The sequence below is a fragment of the Pyrgilauda ruficollis genome, unplaced genomic scaffold (assembly GCF_017590135.1).
Source record: "Pyrgilauda ruficollis isolate IOZ18807 unplaced genomic scaffold, ASM1759013v1 scaffold5, whole genome shotgun sequence".
Classification (NCBI taxonomy): Eukaryota; Metazoa; Chordata; class Aves; order Passeriformes; family Passeridae; genus Pyrgilauda; species Pyrgilauda ruficollis.
The window spans coordinates 11,277,512-11,298,597 of NW_024526599.1; the positions used below are offsets into that span (position 1 = coordinate 11,277,512).

At 38.5% G+C, this 21,086-nt stretch overlaps 1 protein-coding gene across 2 annotated transcripts in view; it reads left to right on the forward strand.

Annotated features, from left to right (window-relative positions):
- The window catches only part of GALNT7 (polypeptide N-acetylgalactosaminyltransferase 7), a 70,724-nt gene extending 49,861 nt beyond the window's left edge, over positions 1 to 20,863 (forward strand). The window contains exons 4-12 of one of the 2 annotated variants that reach the window (XM_041480146.1): positions 2,093 to 2,223; positions 2,457 to 2,536; positions 4,361 to 4,543; positions 7,840 to 7,957; positions 10,020 to 10,142; positions 12,045 to 12,263; positions 14,416 to 14,514; positions 15,812 to 15,940; positions 18,621 to 20,863. In XM_041480146.1, the coding sequence (XP_041336080.1) occupies positions 2,093 to 2,223; positions 2,457 to 2,536; positions 4,361 to 4,543; positions 7,840 to 7,957; positions 10,020 to 10,142; positions 12,045 to 12,263; positions 14,416 to 14,514; positions 15,812 to 15,940; positions 18,621 to 18,758 (1,220 nt within the window). In that variant the 3' untranslated portion in view covers positions 18,759 to 20,863. Of the gene's footprint in view, positions 1 to 2,092; positions 2,224 to 2,456; positions 2,537 to 4,360; positions 4,544 to 4,660; positions 4,844 to 7,839; positions 7,958 to 10,019; positions 10,143 to 12,044; positions 12,264 to 14,415; positions 14,515 to 15,811; positions 15,941 to 18,620 lie in introns of both variants that reach the window. The other variant, XM_041480145.1, reaches the window with a different exon arrangement.
- The last annotated feature ends 223 nt before the right edge of the window (positions 20,864 to 21,086 follow it).

Sequence of the window (21,086 nt, forward strand, 5' to 3'; positions counted from 1 at the left end):
AATAATGGCGTGGTATAAAGATTCTCTTAGTACCACTTCAGTATGACCTCAAAACTCTGTTGATTTTATCCTATAAAAATTTATATCACAGCTATCAAATAATGTATTCTCTATTTATTACATGGCATGTTCTTCTTTACAGCATATGTGATAAAATTGTTCTTTCTCTAGTTTGACATTTGTGTAACCTTGAAGTTTTCCTAATGCACAAGGGTTTACAAAAGAAATTGTAAATGTGTGTGGGAAAGGAGAATACATTAAACTTGGTTGAGAAAACTTTTTCTGTTATAAAGGTGGAGAGGAAGGATAATAAGAGTATCAAGATAGTGATTTCAAAAGGTCATTTTTTGGTAGAATTGCTGAATTTTCAATATTGGAAACTTCATTTCCAAGAAACACCATTTCCTTTTCAAATACGTGTAGCTTTTTTTCAAACTATTTTTTTTTTTAATACTGCTGACAAGAACACAAAACATACTGAAACATAAGTTGTGGAAGTCTCCAGACTTCATCATTTTAATTCAGGTTGCAGAAAGTCTTTCTGCTGAAGTAACCTGATGGCATGTTACTGCTGAAAGGGACATCGTCCTCAGCATGTCCCCCCCATCCTGTTAGATCAGCACTATGCCTTAGGATTTTAGCCTCTATATTTTTCAAATCCTGTATTGCATTAGTGCATAACTCTAAACTCCGTATGAAGTGTTAGTTAATTATCTTCACATTTTGGTCAGAGAAAACAATCCATCTGGGCCTGAGATTCAAGGGCACCTTACATCCTTAGGCCCCAAAAAGTATAAACAGAAGTGAATTGGAGGGGAGCAAACTGGAGGAATATGACTTCACCACCTGAAGCTGTCCTTGGAGGATTAACCCCTGATCTGTAAATGGATCAGGCTTACATCTGTCTGAAAAACGTGTGACCATTATCCATCTTGGCTGTAGCCTCTCCTGGAGGCTTGGACTGTCCAAGGTGTATGTATTGAAGGCCTTTAATAAATACCCACTTTATTCTCTTAGTCTTGCCTAGCCTCTGTTCTAGGCAGCCTCTCCAAGGCACAGGAATAGTGGCTATCAGCCCCTCAGAGCTGGTAAAAAGCAAACCAGTGCATGGATGCCTCAGCTGTAGATTAGGTGACTTATTTTGGTTCCTGACTGAGAGAAACTGAAGCTGTAGGCAATTATTTTGAGCCTTTGAGTACAAAAATAGATTTTTAAGAAACACCAGTACTAAATCAGCATAGCCACAAACAGCAGGCAGGCAGTTACCAGCCTTTCTGCCTTCATGAGTTTTCTCAACAGAATCATCTGGGCAAAAATGTTAAGCCAACAGGATGCTTTTCTCAAACTGTGTGGCAGGAATGTGGTTTCCAGAGAAGTTTGGCCCAGACAAATACAAATCTGCAAATACAAATCTGAAACCATTAAAACATAGCTTATTTTGATTCTTGTGTGTTTACTTGTCCCTTTGCTGATTGAAGTCCCTTTGGCTAAAGGTTTGTTGTCTCCTCAGTATGATGCACTTCTGCTCCTCCAATTACTCTCGTTAATTTCATTAGAAGATTATCGTAAGACCTCCACAAGAGGGAATGGGTCTAGATGAAGGAGAGCAATAATATGAGCATGGTGAGATTCTGCCTCAGGTTTCCAGATTATTAATAGACTGATAGAAAATTTTGTGAAGTTGAAAGTGAGTGAAGGGAAATGTTTAACTGAAAAGTGATGCCTTCAGCTGTACATGTGACATCATCTGATGAGGAAAGACTGTGTGGTGGAGTGTAGACACTTCTCTAGCTGCTTGGAATACAGATGAAAACCTGAAAACCACTCTGTGATATATAGAAGTGACTGTGAGTTGCCCACCCAGCTCCCTGTGGTGTGGCCAACCACTTCAGCTGCCATTTCTTCAGATGTGCCAGACACAAACCTGTGCCATGAGGTCAGTGGTCTTGATCTCCTCAGTTTGAGTGTTTGTGAGTAGTTGAATTAAAGGTTCTTGTAAATGTCTGTAGGTATTTTTGGCTTATATTAAGAGAATAAAAGTCTTTATTACTAAACCTCCCCAATTTTTTTTTTTTGCTTTGTTATCTGATAGCACACTTACAAGAGAGGCTGGATGACTACATAAAGCAGTGGAATGGCCTTGTAAAGGTGTTTCGAAATGAGAGGAGAGAAGGTTTGATCCAAGCTAGAAGCATTGGAGCCCAGAAGGCTAAACTTGGACAGGTAGGAGCCAGTTCACTCACAAGTCTGTCTTTTTTTCTTTTTTGGGGGGAAAAGTTGTGGTGGCTTCAACAGACGTGGAAATTACTGATACTGTTTTAAGAAGAGATTCATTTTACTCATTTAATCTTTATTTTCTTGTTTGCAATATGAATGTATCTCAATGTAAGTAAGCTTAATAAAGTAATGATGTTGTCTACAGAAATATAAGTTACTATTGTTTTTTTCTTTCAAAGGTTTTGGTTTACCTTGATGCCCATTGTGAGGTGGGAATTAATTGGTATGCACCACTTATAGCTCCTATATCTAAGGACAGGTAATGTTCTCCTCTTACTTCCAGTGTCTGGCCTTTTAGAAAGTAAAAGTCCCAGTAATAATCTTCACTTTTCAAGCTACAGTCCATATGTTTTATATCTATATCAAACTACATCAATGTTTTCCATATGAGCATTATATTATCTCCCATTATGTATAAAGGGTACATAATGAGGAAGGAATATAGTCAGGGAAATTAATCTCCAGGTAGCTTATTTTAATAGGCATACTGAATATTTTGCCTAGTGTAGATTAGATGTAACTCTTGTCTTTTACAATGATCTGAGGCGCTGATATTGAAATGTTCCTTTCTAGCTGAGTAAGGAGCATGATTGAATAAAATAACAAAAAAACCTGTGGCTTTTGGTAGAGAAAAAGTAGCAATAAATGTTTTGATTTAATGAGAGTTTAAAGCCCCCGTGATCTCAAGAGTTTATAACTTTCTCATCTTCAGTCTTGATGTATGGTCTTATTTGTTTCCTCTGAAGTGCTTTGGAGCACTGTCTGTAGCAAAGCGAGGCCAGCTTGAGCTGTCTCTGCGCAGGAGCAGCCACTTGCTGGGAATCTGTGGTGGAAGTGCCTGCACTGTGAGGGGTGGCAGAGGAGAGACATCCCCAGGGCTTTCATTCCTTCCAGCTGTTGAAGTGTTGATGTTGCTGTGTGCTACCGCACTCTTGGCTGGTGTGGTCAGTGGTATGTGTGTTTAGGAAACCACGTACAGGATTAAACTCTTTAATCCCATAAAATAGCTCCTTAATCCTAAAAACTATTTGTTAACCTGCCATGCTACCAGAATTCTCTTGAAGAGTTGCGTTTTATGTGTTTTAAAGGCTGTAACTTAACCAAGACAGGATACTAGAGAGAAGATGGAAATTCTTGTGTACTCCCATTGAGTGTGTATTACTGTTTCACACAAGAAAGACTGGTGAGAAGAGGGGGTTTTAGAGGAATCCTCCAGCACTGCCCACAGAGGTGAAGGCTGCAGGAGGACCAGAGATGCTGAGACACACAGTGCCAGCAGACAGTGCTTGGCAGCCTCCTTCCATGCCCTGGTACCCATGCTTCTGCCTCAAAGAACAGCATGGTGTTAACACATCTCTCCCTCCCCGCCCTGCCTTTTCTATCTCTTGGAGCTTCATTTAAAAAGGTGGAAGTGCTCCTGCCTGGGTCACTGGGAAACTCATTTGAGAAATGTGGGAAGAACAACAAGATAATGTCTTTTCCTTGGTGAATATTGTGTGTAATAGATCAAAATGAGAAGTGTATTGCAAATCAAACAGGAAGAGTTCTACTGAAGACTGCTTCTAGGAGAGCACTAGTAATGTTTTTTTATCCTTAGAGCTTGGTGGGTTTTTTTCAGGGCATTTGAATAGGACAGTATAATGAAAATCTGTTAACACTAGTAAAAGTCAAGTGTTTATCATACTTGTTGACAGCTAAGATCTGATATGAATAGAAATTACAGGAAATAACAGTACTGTGACAACCCTGGCCCCATGAGGGCTCCTCCATTGCCTCCAGTGGTGCTTTAGGAGAAGACTGGTATCAAGAAGTCCACATAAAGGAAAATGTACTGTTAAACCAATTGATATATTAGCATTTCAGACCTAACTTTTCTGTTTTCAGAACATCTTAAAACAATGTAAAGAAAAGATAATCTCTTTTTTCTTCTAATGAGCCTTAATTTTTTTTAATAGTGTATTTACAAGTGACTTTTTATATACACTGCTCTATAAACTTAATTAATGGTGTAAATTTCAGATTAGACAGATTACTCTTCTGAAATTGTATTTTGCTCTTTCTTTCCCTTCTATAAATGTTTCAGAACTACATGTACTGTACCTCTAATAGATTACATAGATGGGAATGATTATTCCATTGAGCCACAACAAGGTGGGGATGAAGATGGTTTTGCCAGAGGGGCCTGGGACTGGAGTTTGCTATGGAAACGAATTCCGTTAAGCCACAAGGAAAAGTCCAAACGAAAACATAAAACTGAGCCTTATCGGTAAAGAGAGCTGTTTACGTACTGTGAATGATAACGAATGATTGTCTAAACCCTTTCCTTTTTCCCTCCACCCCTCTCTCCCCACGAACCACGGTCGGCGCACGTGTGCCCCCGCAGAACCACATGCACTGTGCCGCTTATAGATGTCATAGATGGCAACACTTTTAAGATTGTGCCGCAAGGGGGTGGTGACGAAGATGGGTTTGCTAGAGGAGCGTGGGATTGGAGTATGCTATGGAAGAGGGTTCCCTTGACCAAGAGAGAGAAGGAAAGCAGAAAGACAAAAACTGAACCGTATCGGTAATCACTAAATCACTTACCCGTTTCTTTTTTTTTCTGAAGTCAATATTGATCCACTAAAACTTGCATGTACTTCTGGCCTGAGCACCTTCATGTTCCTAACCACACTAGCTGCTTTGTTTAGTCAGACCTGTTTGCCACAACTGACTATTTGCTCAAAATATCTTTGCTACCTTGTGTTGCCTCTCCCTTCCTGCTCTTGTATGGTTAATAGGGTGCACATTAGAATTTCTGGGTTCTGTTTGGCAAAATAAAATATTGTATAATTGTATATTTCCCTTTGTTGCCAGAGAAAACTTTAATTAGCTGTGATATTTTTTTCAAGTACTGCTGGAAACCACAGTGCTTGTTTAACCGTTTGGTTCGAAACAATGAGCATGCTGGAAGTATTTCTGATAGACGGTAATGCATAAAATCTGTAGCCTGCTGTCATGGCCTGATGCATGCATACAGCTGGAGGATTAAGCATGTGTATCAAAAAAAATCCCTTTTGTCATATATCTGCCACTTGCTTCACAATGGATCACATCTGACAAAGAAGCATACTGTTTAAGGATCTTGGCTAGATATTTCCTAAGAATTTTAATGTAATACATATAACATTAAAAAAAAAAAAAAAAAAAAAAAAAAAAAAAAAAAAAAAAAAAAAAAAAAAAAAAGGAAGAAGAAAGATAAAAAGAGCATCTTTTATTGTGGGAAAGCTCCAATAATTTTCACAGAATTTCTGCCTTTTTTATTATGCTTTGTAGTGGGGTATTCTTTCTTCCCAGAAAATAAAAACTGCCTAGAAACCCTAGCTTAGAAACCATGGTTTCTGGATGGCTTTTCAATACTGGGAGACTGTGGTTCTGCTGGTTTTGTATTACTTCCCCCCCTCATACTTAACTAATAGTGTTATTATATTTGAAAATCTTCACATCTTCAGAATCTAATGTCTTCTATAGCTTCTATATATGATTTAAACATTGTAAGAACTGATGTTGGTAATTCCCTATCCCCACCCATGATTGTTCTTTGCTAAAATGGCAACACATGCAAGCAAGTTATGAAGCTTTGATCTGTTTTGTATACAGTTTAAATAATATCATTTTCTGATGAGGCTGTCCACATTGGAACTTTAATATTCACTTAGAGGGGGATAAACTATTTCAAACGTTGCTTTAGTGTTCTGTGTTTACCATCCAAACAGGTCTTAAAATCGTTTAAACTGTTCCCAGAAACACAGAACACATGTTCTCAGAATGTTTTAAAAGATGGCTTTATTTTTAATAATACCTTCAGATTTACAATGCTTCCTTTAAAAAGAGACATGCCCTGAATCTGTTTGTCTCTAGGCTGTGTGCATTTTCTTGCAGCAATACCAAGGCAAGTAAGACCAAGTAAAAGTCTTGCTGAAACCATAGCCAGGATTGCTTAGCTTAAAAGGAAAACAAAAAGAGCCTCAGCAGCTTAAAGTGTCGAGGCAACGTTTTTGTAACGTGAGAATTGCCCCAGGACTGAATCCTTCTTTCAGTAACGGTGCTTACCTCTTTGTATTCTATGAAGTAAACTACTGAGCTTATGTGGCTTTTACTCTGTTCTTTAACACACTTGGCAGCATCTTGGAGGCCAAGCCTGAAACTGCAGTATCTGAGGCTTCTACACTTGCCAAGTCTTTACGGTGCTGAGGAAAACCAAAAATGCAGGAAAGCCACGGGGCTGTGCTATGCAAAAAGTGCTTTCCCCTGCTGTGTCTTCTGGCTTCTTAACCCCAGGATGCAAAAGCAGTGTTGGGGGAAAATACTGTAGGCAGCAAGTCGAAAGGGACGTGTAGCAGTACTTTGGCATGTGATCACCTAACTTGGACAGCAACTAAACTGATAATTAATTGTGCTGTGAGTCAGCACACACACCCAAGCAGAGCAAAACAAGGTATGAATTCACTGCTTCCCATGGGCAGGCAGGTGCTCAGCCATCTCCAGGAAAGCAGGGCCCCATCATGTGCAACAGTGACTTGGGAAGACAAACACTATCACTCCAAACATTCCCCCTTCTTCCTCCAATTTTCATATGTTGAGCCTGATGCCACATGGTCTGGAATATCCCTGTGCTCAGTTTGGGTCACCTGTCCTGGCTGTGTCCCCTCCCAACTTCCCATGTACCCCCAGTCTCCTCCCCAGCATGGCAGACTGAAAAACAGAAAAGGCCCTGGCTCTGTGCAACCCCTGCTCAGCAATAGCAAAAACATCTCCACATTATCAACCCTGTGTTCAGCACAAACCCAAAACACAGCCCATGCCAGCCACTGGGAAGAAAATTAACTCCACCCCAGCCAAAACCAGCACAAGCTGTAATCCTGACCACAGCATCTTTTTGACACATTAAAACTTGCTAATTGAATCATGGTATATAGAAAGGGATTTACAAAGTCATTAAAAGGGAAAGGGTAACAATAAAAAGACTAAACCAAAATGGAAACCTTGTACTACTTTATCTAGGCCCTCTAAAATTTTACCAAGCATAATGTAAAGTGTCTCCTAATAGGACAAAAAGAGCTAGAAGATCAGAAAGCTGGAAGAACTCTTCTTGCTTGTTTAATAGACAATGTGTTTCAATGTGGCAGCTCTTCAGAACATAAATCTGTTTGCAGTTTCATATTATCTCAAAAACTGGAAAAATTTTTAAGAGAGAAACATCTCATTACACTGATTCTCATCTTGTTTTTTATTTTAATAGAAGGATGTTGACTGGCTGAATGGAAAATTTGGACCAAGATTAAATAAATTGTAGAAGAAAACCCACAACATAATAAAAAACTGTGACCTCACTAAAAGTTATAAAGATGCCACTTCAGAAAATTGCTGCAAACTGATGACAAAGCTTTATGATTTTTCAGTGTGTTGCCATTTACCTGATCTTTACTACATGTTAGCTGAATTGGTTTCTTCCCTAAAGCTTTCTCTGAGTGGTATTGTATCCTTTTGGCAGAAGGAGTTACACTGTCTTCCTCTTTGCAGGTCCCCTGCAATGGCTGGTGGATTGTTTGCCATTGAACGTGATTTCTTCTTTGAGCTGGGTCTCTATGATCCAGGGCTTCAGATCTGGGGTGGTGAAAATTTTGAAATTTCTTACAAGGTAATACCAATATTTGAAAACTAATTCCATTAAATAGATTTTTTTTTTCCTGTAAATACCTCTATTTGGAGTTTAGACAGACCTACCTCTTCCTCATGAAGCCCAGGTTTTGGTGTGAGGAGATGTGACAGAGATGTGTCTCCTCAGTGTTTCCTTGTCGACTTTGGGACAGAAGTGTTCAGAGAGGTGGCTTCGTGCTGAAATCCAAATGATGCGTAACCTAGATTTTGTAAACACTTTGGGATTGCACCCCCAACTGCCCAAATATCCATTACGAAACTGGCAAATTGGATGTGAGGAAACTGACTGTTCTCATAATGAGTATAGAAAAATGTTGTTTCTAATGAAAGCAATGATAGAGAATAAGTAGTCCTCATAGTCCTCAGCTTATGCATGTGCGCTTGGAAAGTATATAATGGTGCAACAAAAAGTAATCTGCTTCCTGCCTGCCATTTTTGTGAGTGAAAAATTACTTCATATGCTTTTCAGTATTTCAAGAACTTCTTCACAAGAGAAGTCTTCATAATTGAAATACTGACTGCATAATTCATAATCACTGGGAAGGGTTTTACTTTCACTCCTAGGCATATGCATGCTCTTCAGTTTGCAGGAAACGCACGATGATCGTCATTAGCTTCTTGTAGCTTCAGTATTTGTAATGACACAAGTGCAGACAGCAGGAATCAGTCCCAGTTAACAGACCAAAGTGAAGATGTCTCATATCCTCAACAGCAATCTGTGAAATCGTAGCTGAATTTTACAAAAAGTACATTCAAAGCTCCCCTAGTTACTTTTACTCTGAGTTCTTTACTCTTAATAACAGTGGAAAGCTCTTCATGAGTTAGAGAAAAGCTCTGAGTGCACTTCTTCAGCTGTAAATCCATATGCAAAAGGTATTTATTGAGGATGTTATGCACACGGGGTCTTTATCCATATAATTCTCCATCTTGCTTAGATCAAAATCATGACTGAAATTACTTACAGTAGTTCTGTAATTGAAATGCTCATTGTGTAGACACCTCCAAAGTGGTTTCATGTAGATCACAACCAATCTTCAGAAGAACTAAACATTTATCAGCCTTGAGTGCTGACTTCTAGATAGCAAATAACATTAATGGCCTTGCTTACCTCAGGAGCTTTTTTGATGAAACTTAAGAAAATTAATATCATGATGCAATGAAGAAAGTAAGATACTCTGCTCATCTTTTCTAATACTGGTAAATCATATTTTATTCTGAAATTTAGACAAATTTGAAACATTGACAAAGTTAGCTTGAATTAGGATTTGGTGCTACAATTAAACTTCTCCAAACTATGAGCAACTAAATTCCAATTTAAGTATATTTTCTTTTCCCCACTAAGGAATTATCCAAAGATATGTGTGTGAGGGAATTTCAGAATGGTAATATATTTTGCTCATTTTTTTTATTTTCAGCTACTACAGTCAAATATCTGTTTCTTCTCTCCCATTAAGGAATTATCCAAAGATATGTGTGAGTGAGGGAATTTCAGAATGGTAATATATTTTGCTCATTTTTTTTATTTTCAGCTACTACAGTCAAATATCTGTTTCTTCTTGGAGCAATGGGTTACCTAACACATCCTTATCTCTGACTAATCTTTAGTAAGAAAAACTTAAATATGAACGGACATCTAACCAAAACCCATCTTAGTGATGGCATGTGAATTACTTGAATAAAATCAAAATAGCAATAATACTGTCATAATAAAAATTACCCAGTTCCTGATTTTGTGCACTCGTTCATTACTGTTCTAAAACAGTGATGGAATAAGATGCCCAACTTTTTTTAAAAGCTTTTTAAAAATTGCTTTAGTTGAGTAACTTCCTGGCTGAGTTGAAAGTATATCTTTCTGAGTATGCAGAAAATCTTTCACTTCAAAGGCCTATTTTCTTTATGCTTACATCTGGAGCAAAAAATATGTGAATATATGATAGTATAGTAAGAAATGTAGCTGGAATTTCTTCCATAATTTATTATCTATTTGTCTGTCTTAAATTCCTGTGCATATATATTAATAATACCTTTGTTTTAACTTGTAGATCTGGCAGTGTGGGGGAAAGCTGCTGTTTGTTCCCTGTTCTCGTGTTGGACACATCTATCGTCTCCAGGGCTGGCAAGGAAATCCACCCCCTGTCTATGTTGGGTCTTCTCCTACATTAAAGGTACAGTTTTGAAGCAACCTTGAAGGTGGTTTTTGATTTCAGATAAGAACAGTTTTAGATAAATGTGTTTAAATTATCAGTAACAGTTTAGAGAGCACTTCATCCAAAGTGATTTAGTATCTTAAGATCAGATGGTCATCCCCACAGGAGAGTAATCTTTCTGTTAATCCCACTGTTATTAAGAGTAGAAAATCCTAGAACCGATCTTCTTGCTCTAGAGCCTTGCCCCACTATCTTTGAGGTACAAAAGCACTTCCTAGTACTTATTGTCAGCACCTCCAGCCTTTGCTGCACTGTGCCCAAGTGTGTATGAACAACTCTACACATTCCTGGAGATCATGGGCTTGAAATCCCCTTTTATCTTGATAAAGATGGGTATGATCCTTGGCCAAGTTAGTGAATTCTGGAATCTAGCATCTCTCAGACTTTTGTGTCTGCATTTGTTAGTTAAGAATCAGTAAATGACACCTGGGAAGATGGTATGGTATGCTCTGCCCTACATCATGAGGGCTGGCAGCTCCTCAGGTACACTGCAGGTTCTAGAAGTGTTATTCAAGCTCTGAGATTAAAATTAGACATCAATTCCAGAAAACAGTTCTGTATCTGAAGAGAGAATTTCAGTCAAGAAAAACTGTTTATATCAGTTTTCATCTACCAGCAGGAAGAGAGACATCCCTCCTGTTAAGTTTTCTATTGCCCAGTTTAGGTTTTCTCTTGTGCTCTGTTCTGCCCATCAGTGAATCCCACTGCCAAAGACCCAGCTCTTTGTAAATTCCAATCCCAGAGCAATCTTCCTAGACAATGAGTACCTGTAGGGTTATAGAGTATGGCTTGAGCTAACCTAACAGTTAGTTCCAAAGGCAACGTCCCAGCCTAGCTGAATGGTAAAAAACTAACCTGGCATACACACCCCCACATCCCCACACTCCCCAAAAAAGTCCTGTATTAATAATGTGAGTTGATTAACATTTTGATGAAACAAGGACTAGGACCAGTACAAGGGAGCCCAGGGAGACATATCTGGGGTTAGGGACAGAGTAATGGGCAGCAGGATAGCAAGTGACAGGTCTATTGCTCAGTGCAGGCAAGATGCTAGTTTGCCTTGTCTGAAGTGACAAAAATCATTTCAGTCTTCTTAAAAGCTGGTCAAAAATATTTATTGCATATCTTGACACCTTACGTGAGTCTGCTGGCCTGCTTACTGAATATAAAGAGCACTGCTGAGTGTTCTTAAATATTAAGTTCCTTCTCTGTACAAGGCAGGATGTAGAAATAACTTTTCCCTCTCTTCAGGCACCCTCCTATCCTCACAGTAAATGTCATTTTTTATAGCTTTGTTCAATTTATGCCGGATGTGGATTAAAGTCACAATAATTTGTGCCTTCAGTCAAACCTTTTAAGACTGTTTTAACAAATGTAACTAACACTAGAAGAATTGGACAAAGTGAGGTGTGCATCTAGAATGTGTGCAGCTCATATAGAGATAGGAGCCATCAAAGAGAATAAGAAAGATGTGAGGGAGAGGCTTGTTACCAAGTGGGCTATCCAATTTTCCCCCTTCTCCAAGTAGCTGACCCATTTAAGACTGAATTTTTTCCATTAGTGGAATGCATATCAGTCTCTTCATTAAAAAATTGTAATCTAATCTTAGAAAAAGACTTTGCACTCTCATTAAGCAGCCCAGTTTAATTTGCTGGCTTCAGTCCCAAACTATCACTTGAAAATAATATTCATGTGTCTTGTATAGTCTGCTGATAGTGGCAAATTATTAGTGCTATATAATAATACTTTGCTGTCACTTCCTAAGAAGATAAATCCTTAAATTTCTATTATTAACAAGGAGTTGCTTCTGGCCTGTTTGTGTGTGCTTCGAGGTCACAGCAGTGTGTTTATTCTTCGCAGAACTATGTCAGAGTTGTAGAAGTGTGGTGGGATGAATACAAAGATTACTTCTACGCCAGCCGGCCCGAGACAAAGGCGCTACCCTATGGAGATATATCTGAGCTGAAAAAATTCCGTGAAGATCACAACTGCAAAAGTTTTAAGTGGTTTATGGAAGAAATAGCATATGATATAACTTCATATTACCCCTTACCACCCAAAAACGTGGACTGGGGAGAGGTGGGTACAGCACGTAACACCTATGTATTTTAGGAGCTTTTTTTAAAAAACTGTGAATTCAAAGGGAAACAATTGTGACTTGGCATGGGAACAGGCTATTTGATTACTTCTGTACTAAGCTATATGATACTAACCAGAGAGCTGTAAAGATGTAACCCAGGAAAAAAAATGTATCTACTTTTGCAGGTGGGATTTTTTAATTAGTTCCACAGGTCTTTGAAAGATAATTTATGTCTAGCCCTGCCCAAAGCACTTTTTTTCTGTAATTAGAATTTAAGTTTTCTCAAAAGGAAGACATTTGAATACTGCATATAGAAGTATTGGTGAAGTTTACTAGGTGAAAATGTCTTTCGTGTGAAGGCCTAGAGAAGAGATCCTGAAATCCAGGTGGAATTCATTCTGCCTGTGTTTGCTAGACTGGGATGTACTCATACATTTACAGCCTCAGCTAGTCCCTTAGCTGCATGTAATAATTTGATATGATTCTGTAGCCATTGTTTGCAGCATTAGTGTATACAATTATGACTTCACTAAATTAAGAATGTGGTTGCAAATGCAGCACTTTCAAGTGGTTGGCAGAGAAAGTTGGCATAGCACAGGTGGGTGCAGGACTCCTCACTGAACTCTGCCTGTCTCATTCTGGCATTCAGCCCATACCTTGGCAAGCACATACTGCAAGTCTCCTGCCTGCTTTCAGATTTTTTCCCCCTCTGCAATTGATTATATCTTTGCTCTGTCTCTCCTATTTATTTCACTTTTGCAGACTGTTGAGGGAAATTAAGAAAATCTTCTTGCTAGCTGAGGAGAACTCCTGTGTCCCACCAAATTTAGCACCTTCTTTCCTAAGATATGATGAATATGATACATGCTTTTGCAACTTCAAAAGCACATTAGAAAATACAGATCTCTGCCGTCTCCTATCACCAAGCAAGCATCATCTCTAATTTCTTAATGCTAGAATTAGTGACACAGAGCATGTGTGTGGTGAAAGGGGGTACAAATAATCTTTTGTGTGATGGACCAGATGAACAATGCCACCTTGATTTCTTACCTAAAAGCTAGCACAAAGCATCAGCTACCATATGAGCTTTAGACCTCCTCAGGTATCTACATAAAGGATTTGGAAGGTACACTAAATATTGCTGTTCACCAAAGTGAAAGCATCTGAAAAGTATAAAATAATACTGGCGACCTTGCAGGAAATCATCCCTGATAAAAGCAAGTAGGTCTGGTGAAGCAACAGGAAAATTCTAAGTTCAGAGACTTCTCTGAAGTTTTCTTCAACTCTTCTTCACAGGCTGCTAGTTATCCTACACCTGAGAAGTCCTGTCCCCCTTCCCCCATTTGTAACACCACACTGATTGCATTTCCACACTCTAGGGTATGAAAGTATGGGGTTCATCTTCCCTAACATTCCCTGGAAGAGTCTAAGCTTAGTCCTTCAGACTTTTTATACCATTACAAAGAGCAAAGAGGCTCTGGCAATGAAAATCGGTCTGGAAAAAATGTTATTTGTGTCATAAAGTCTTTGTAAGGCTGCTTGTTGGCCCTTCTGAGAAGGGAGTGAGATAATCAGCAGTTGAGATGTGCTTCATGACAGGACTTCTGTTCTTTATCCCTGTGCCTGTGCCTGCCCCTCATCAATTTTATTTCCTTTTTTTTTTTGTCTGTGTAATTGCTGCTGCAGAAGGTCCATCTGAGCAGCTGGGTCACTGGGCTGTGTCTGGCTGTGGGTAATTGCTGCTGTGCATAACTTCTCTGCATCCTGTTTCTCTTCATCCACAAAATGAGAGCTACTTACCTGAGCTTATTTATGAAGACCTGGGAGATGGAACATGCTCTGATAGGAGAGTGAATAAATTAAAATACTTGGAAGTCCTATATTTTGATGTTATTAATTAGGAATTGAGCTTTGCAACTCTGGCTTTATCAGCATACTCTGACTCATGGAAGAGCCTGCAAATTAGCGTGGGCAGGTTGAAGCTCCATCTCCCAGAACAGTTAACATCAGTACTTAAATTCCATACACAGGTTTGTCTAATATCTCTGTCAGATACCTGTTTCTGGTTTGAGAGATAAGTGAGAATTTTCTGAACTCCTCAGTACTTATTTTTCCCTTGAGACTAACTTGAGTGCAAAACCTGTTTTCCAGATTAGAGGCTTTGAAACCTCTTACTGCATCGACAGCATGGGGCACACCAATGGTGGCTTTGTTGAGCTTGGGCCATGCCACAGAATGGGAGGAAATCAGGTAAGGAGCTTGGAGGCAAGTCTGAAGGGGAATTGCTTGCTGTGGATTGATAACAGGCAGGTTTTCTGTTAAGCCTATACATCAATTCCCCTAGGTGCCAGCTACAAAGGTGGGAATTCGGGTTTTCTGTAAGCATACTGATATTGCTAAAATACAGCAGTCTGAAAATACCATTTCAAGCATAAATGGTATGAAATTGAAGGCAAATTCATAATCCATTCTTCAGGGAAACAGGTAGATGAAGAAGGAACAGTATCACTGCTTTATCTCTTAGCATTGCCCCTGATTCACCACTTACCTTTACTTAATAATTAATCCTTCAGGAAAAAACCTTTACTGTGGCTCAAGTATGTAACAAAGTTGTTTTGGTCTAAGCATAAAACACTTCTGTGTGGTAATTCATCTTCCACCACATTAGAGAATAAAATGAGCAGAAATTTATCTCTGCTTCATTTACAAATTAATTGCCAGAACATAATTACTATTAGATGGTTGCAATCCAAGGTTTTATTGTGTTTGACCTGTGTCTTCACAAACCTGCCCACACTACCACACAGACATGCTGTTCTGTCTTTATATCTTCTTTTCTGGTTGGAAAATTTTTCAGAATTTAAAGTCCTTATTTAAGCCCATGTAAACCTAAACCAGGCAGTTTTTTTCATGGCAATCATAAAATTGCATTTAGGATGATGTTTTTAGAAATCCTATCTGGATTAGCTCTTAGTGTAGCCCCTGGAAATGTCTATTTTATTCTGTTACTTAATGAAGTTTCCCTAAACTACTTTTCCTGCATGTGCTACCCAAAAAACCCTGTAGCAATTATTCTGTAAGAAGTAGCTAGGATAATCTTTTTGTATCTGGATGAATTAGATTGATTTCCTCCATGGGTAAAATGCCAAAATTTTAGTGTCTTCACATGAAATTACCGTACAGGATCAAGGACTTGCTACCCCGCTTTTATAAAGATAATGGGTTGTTTGGCCATCAAATCGTACAAAGGTTTGTAATCAAACACTTTTAGAAGTCTCCTGAGTAGGAATCCCTTTACCATTTTTATCTTTCTGGTTAAGTTTCTTGGCTTTCTAAGTCCTACATGAAAGTTAACCATGAAATTTAGTATTGTGATAAAAAAAATTTTGTGATAAAAGTGTGTTATGCAAAATAAAGAACCCTCCTGAAAGACAGGCATAATGAAACCAGAAAATGTCTTGAATGTTGCAATTTCATTGTATTTGCAATGTTTATAAAATGCTCATTGAGTCAACTGTTATGAAAATGGCTTTTTCTTTTCTGTTAGCTTTTCCGAATCAATGAAGCCAATCAACTCATGCAGTATGATCAGTGCTTAACTAAAGGACCAGATGGATCCAAAATTATGATTACACACTGTAATCAGAATGAATTCAAGGAGTGGCAATTCTTCAAGGTATGCAACAGATGCAAATAATTTTTAGATTTCATACTGGTTTTTTCAGCTTTAAAAATTGTTTTATGTATATCTGAAATTAAAGATCTGTGACAAGGTTAACTGAATCTAGTAAATTTTTAATGGTACATTCTCAGAAATACATGGTTGCTAGAAAAACTTCCTCTAGTGAAAGATCCTTTCATTTAGTGAATCTAGTTGCTGTGTTCTGTAGCAAAATCTTTAAGGAGAACTCCATGAGGCTACATTTGTTGCCACAGAGACATTAGGAGTTAGCCTGTGTCTCAGAGGAAGCAAAGAGCATGTCCACTACTAGTGACAGACTTTATACAAGCTCTTAGTGCCATCACCCTCTCTACTTCTATGCTCTATATCAAGAAGGTCTCTTTATTTCATATATGCTGTGAGAAGATGGCTTAAATGCTGGAGTGCATTTAGAAGCTAGAGTCAGTATTAGGTCTCATTTTGGGCAGTCTAAAGGAAGTGTTTCTCTTAAAAAAAGATATTTTTAAGCCTACATAGAAGCAGGTAAACGCAAGATTACTCTGTCTTTTTGTGTTGTCTTTGTCTTCTTCAGTATATCACTTACTGTTCGTTAGCCATTCTCTAGTAACAATAACACGCTCTGTTCTTAATCCTGGGTGTGGTGCTGTTCTAGTGCTATTGCAAAATCTATAAATTTTTAATAAGGACTTGGAATGTTGGCTGATATACATGTGAGGGCTGCTACAGTCTATTTAGTCATTACATCTGTAAGTCCTCTATTCATATAAGTTTTGTTAGTGTTGCTTAAAAAATGCCTACGTTTCTATTTCTGCTTGTCTCTTAAGAAAATGAGACTGAATAGTCTAGGGGTGACGTTATCCTTGGATATAGCAACATATAACTTGTTCTACATCTAAGAAACTATTCAATGTCATTTTTACTTCAGCTTATAGAGCTAGCATATTGCATATTTATTAATTCATGAGCTGCTTATCTGGACTCTTTATTGTTTGTCTGAAAGATGCACAGTTGAGTGCAGTGAAATCTATTTGTTATCCTTTAAGCTACTCCACTTTTTCTGGTGTTTGCATAGAGCTAGGAAATATCAGGTACCATAATGCCATTTCCATCCAGCTCAGCTTCCTTGTGCTGGATAGACAGAAAAATTTCTTTAAACCTGAAATGTAAAAATCAATAAGCAGTGGCAGGTAAGTGCCAACTTCAGCTTTAATATTTCAGCAGAATAATACGTAGCCGTTTTTAACTCTTCAGCTATTCTAGTGTGTCCCAGCATGTTACTTGGCTTCTCTCTAAGAATTTCATTTATGCAAGATCCATTTCCTCTACACTAGCACCAGTTGTGTAATTGTTTGCTCATTACAAGTTATGAGGAAGCCCAGTAAGCACAGACTGGGCTGTTGAACAAAACACTGACTGGCTTCTAGAAGGAAAAAAAAGGGAGGGTGAGAATGAAAGGACCACCAAGGATGTGTAACCAAATACTGGGAATTGGGCACACTGCTGTGCAGTACAGTGGGTGTGTTTCTTCTAGTAGCAAAGGTGTAAGGAATGAGACACTTATGGACTGCTGAAAAATGTTGTGGCCTTGTGTAAATTAAGGCTGCAAGGAGATTTTTTCTGGTTGTCTGTTGGCTTTCTCTGAAACAAACAGTGTGCCAGTTTGGTGGGTGTAACATGTGCTGCTTGAGCACTGAGCATTAGCAGGGCTTCAGTGCCCGTAAGCAAACATGGAGAACAGGGCTGGTTGTGGTCAGCCTGTTGCTTTTGTTTAGACATCCATTTTTCTCTCCAACTAGACGACCCCCATATCTGACCACACAGCAGGAGCCAAGTATTGATCTGAACGAACATTTGGCTGTGCACACATGTGTGGGGGTGATGGAGAGGGTCCCCATGCCAGGGGTATGTGTGTGCACGGGGCAGAGCTGCAGAGCCCCAGCCCTGCAGTGCCATGGGCTTGCTTCTGCTCCCTTCCCCTCCACACTGGATGCAGCCAGGCAGTGAGTCGGGGCTGCCTCTGGCACACGGGGTCAGCAAGCAGGAGAGGAGCCACAGACCAAACACAGGAGACGGGAGCAGGGTGGATGTGGAAGGGGACAGATGTGCGAGAGTCAGCCTGAACATGCCTGGTGCAATAGGTTTGCACTTCCTTGGGCAGCCTCCTGCTGCTCCAGAAGCCAGACTTAACTCTCACACTCTTTACTCCTTCTTCTGCTAGCCAAACAGGGAGCCAAGTTAATACTTTTTTTACCCTTGTGGTGTTAATGTTGGTGTTGTGCATTTGTTTTCTGTGAGGGCTGACTGGAGGAGGACCTGTCCAGTGAAGTCCTCATAGAGCTGTCCTCAAGAGTTAATCTTCTAGTTTGGTTACAGGATGGATGAAAAAGCTAAAAGCATTTTAGATAGTGTTTTGCTCATTTTGTTAGCAGTTTGTTGCCTAAGAGAAAGGCAAGGAGGCATCTCAAGAGGACCTACAGGAACCAAAGATTTAATATGCTGGCTGCAAAATGCTATGTTTAACAAATAGTAAAATGAGTGTAAAACTGATCTGAAACCTGGTTTTGTAAATAACTATATTGCAGATGTAAAGAAAATGTTTAAAAAAAAACCCAAACAAATGAAATAAACCCAACACAAAAACCCAACACGTTTTCCTGGTGGTTTTGTCTTTCAGAATCTGCACAGATTTACTCACATTCCGTCAGGGAAGTGCTTGGATCGCTCCGAAGTCCTCCATCAAGTTTTCATTTCAGAGTGTGACTCCAGCAAAGCAACACAAAAATGGGAAATGAACAACATCCTTAGTGTGTAGACAGACAAAACCTACCTACTGACGCATTCATTTGTACAGGACTGAAAATAGCCTGAAAACTGCTGCAGTTATTAACTTTGTACAGCTGTGAGCCTCCTGGCTTGGATGAAGGACATAGAGGAACTGTGATTATTACAATAATAACATTATCATTCGCAGTTAATGTTTACAAAACTGCTTTACCTTAAACTCTGTAGATGTTTACATCTTTTTGTTTCAAGATGTTGGTAAATTAATGTGCTGTTAGCTATGGTTCATAGGAACATAGTTAAAAGCGTTGTCGTCTTCTTTGGGATTACACTCAGGGGTCTGAAGGCAGTTTTTTTACACACACTTGAAAAGGTTGTAGTAATCAGATTTTCATAGAACTTGGTGATTATCAACCTGTTGTATATTTTTATTTAATTTTACATCTTACTAAGCACTGCCACAGGTTATTAGCCAGGGTGGCCTTCTCTCACAATCATGCTGCTTTTTTGGAAGATGAATTTCAACATATTTAGTGCCTCTTTCATTTCTCTCTTTGACAAGGAAAGCATTTGTTGGAAATTTACAGTGGGTTGCTCTGAGCTGTCACCAGGGGTAGGGACCAACCGTACCACCCTATGTAATTACTGTTTTTTGGCTAATGAAGACAAATTTCTGTTGCCAGTTTGGCTGCTCTGCTTCGACTGAGTGCTTGGTACGGTGGAAGGAAGACTTTAGTCGAGTTTAGTGCTAATGTGGTACAATTTGATGGAGGTAAGCACCCTCACGAATCCAGTTAAGAATTTATAAGCACTAATTTGTTTGTTTAAACCATGCCTTACGTAAGAATAATTAAAATAAACAACAACAACAACAAACAAGCTGCACAATTATGTAAAACTTGTAAAGAATCAAATATTTCATTTGTACTGCTATTTTGAATGGAATTCACTTAGAGGTGAACTAAAACTTTGAATTAGGAAAAAAAATCCAGCTACTTAATTCATTTGTGTAATTCATCACAAGGACATCTGTCAGCCAGTTTGGATGCCAGATTTAGATTCCAAAAGAGAAATGGAAATCCTGAAATCACACTTGTTTGTACCAATTTTCTTGTTATTTCTGTCATTCACAACCTCTCCAGAGGGATTACAAACACGAAAAACCAGCTGCTTGGTGCTATAATGTACAGAGTAGAATGTGAAGGAGTTGTTTATAAAGATGTTCTGGAAGGGAGTTGATGTGAACTCCCTTAGGAATATAAATATTGACTCTGAACAAATAGAGAGGTGGAGAGGAAATGACTTATCCTCAACTTCTTTTGTCCAGATTTTTTAACTTAAATGTTGACATCAGCGTACTGATTCCATAACTGTTGTCTCTATAACACGTCACACAATTAAGTATGACTAAATACTTCCCTGAAGTCTAGAATAGCATTGCATGCAGCTTCCATTGATGTTAACAAGGGTTATGTATCATATTTGGTGACAGAGTTGGATCTTTGTAGGGCTGTCAGCACTGATCTATTAGTTTGGGATCTCTCTTAGTTTCTTTAAACTTTTCATCTATCCTTTCAGAGCTATGAAAAATAGAAAATAAAGGAGGGAGAAACTGGAAAAAAAAAAAGGAAAATAAGGTTTTGTGCTGGTACTTGTTCCTTGTGTGTGTGAAAACTGACTCCATTTGTGTGTTGGGTAGATTAATTTAATCATACAACTATGCATAAGAGAAAGAATGGTGGCACATAGATTGTGCAGGTGTGCATTTTAAATGGGTATTATGTGCAATTCATTGAAAGCTGATGCTGTATTTGAATATGAATCTGTATGTTAGACTGAAACCTTACAAAACATGAGATCATAAGAAGCTGTTGCTGTAATGACTTTTTCCTACTATAGCCGGCTTGGAAAAAAATAATTCCCATATTCTTGCTTTGTAAGTTGATGATAAAATCACTATGCATTTCTACATATTTTATAAATTTGATTTATGCAGATTTTGATACACTGTATGTTTCTGTAGAAATTGTATAAATCTTAAAAAAAATTATTAGGGAGAAATCTGGGAAACCTATGTATATCTTACTCATGGGTTGCTTGTTTTTTAGGTGAAGTAAATAAAATATTTGAACTTTTTGTTTTACTATACTTTTACAGAGTAAAAATGGATTCTTATCTTTATTGAAACCCCCATATCTCAAAATCTAGGAAACTTCAATGTTACAAATATTAAATGTGGTTTGAGTTTTATCTAGGTACCTTATGTTGCATCTGTGGGGACTCAGGTTTTTTTCCCAGTGAAATGAAAACTTAAATTCCCACTGAGAACTGCCACATGGACATATTTGGAATTTTGTAT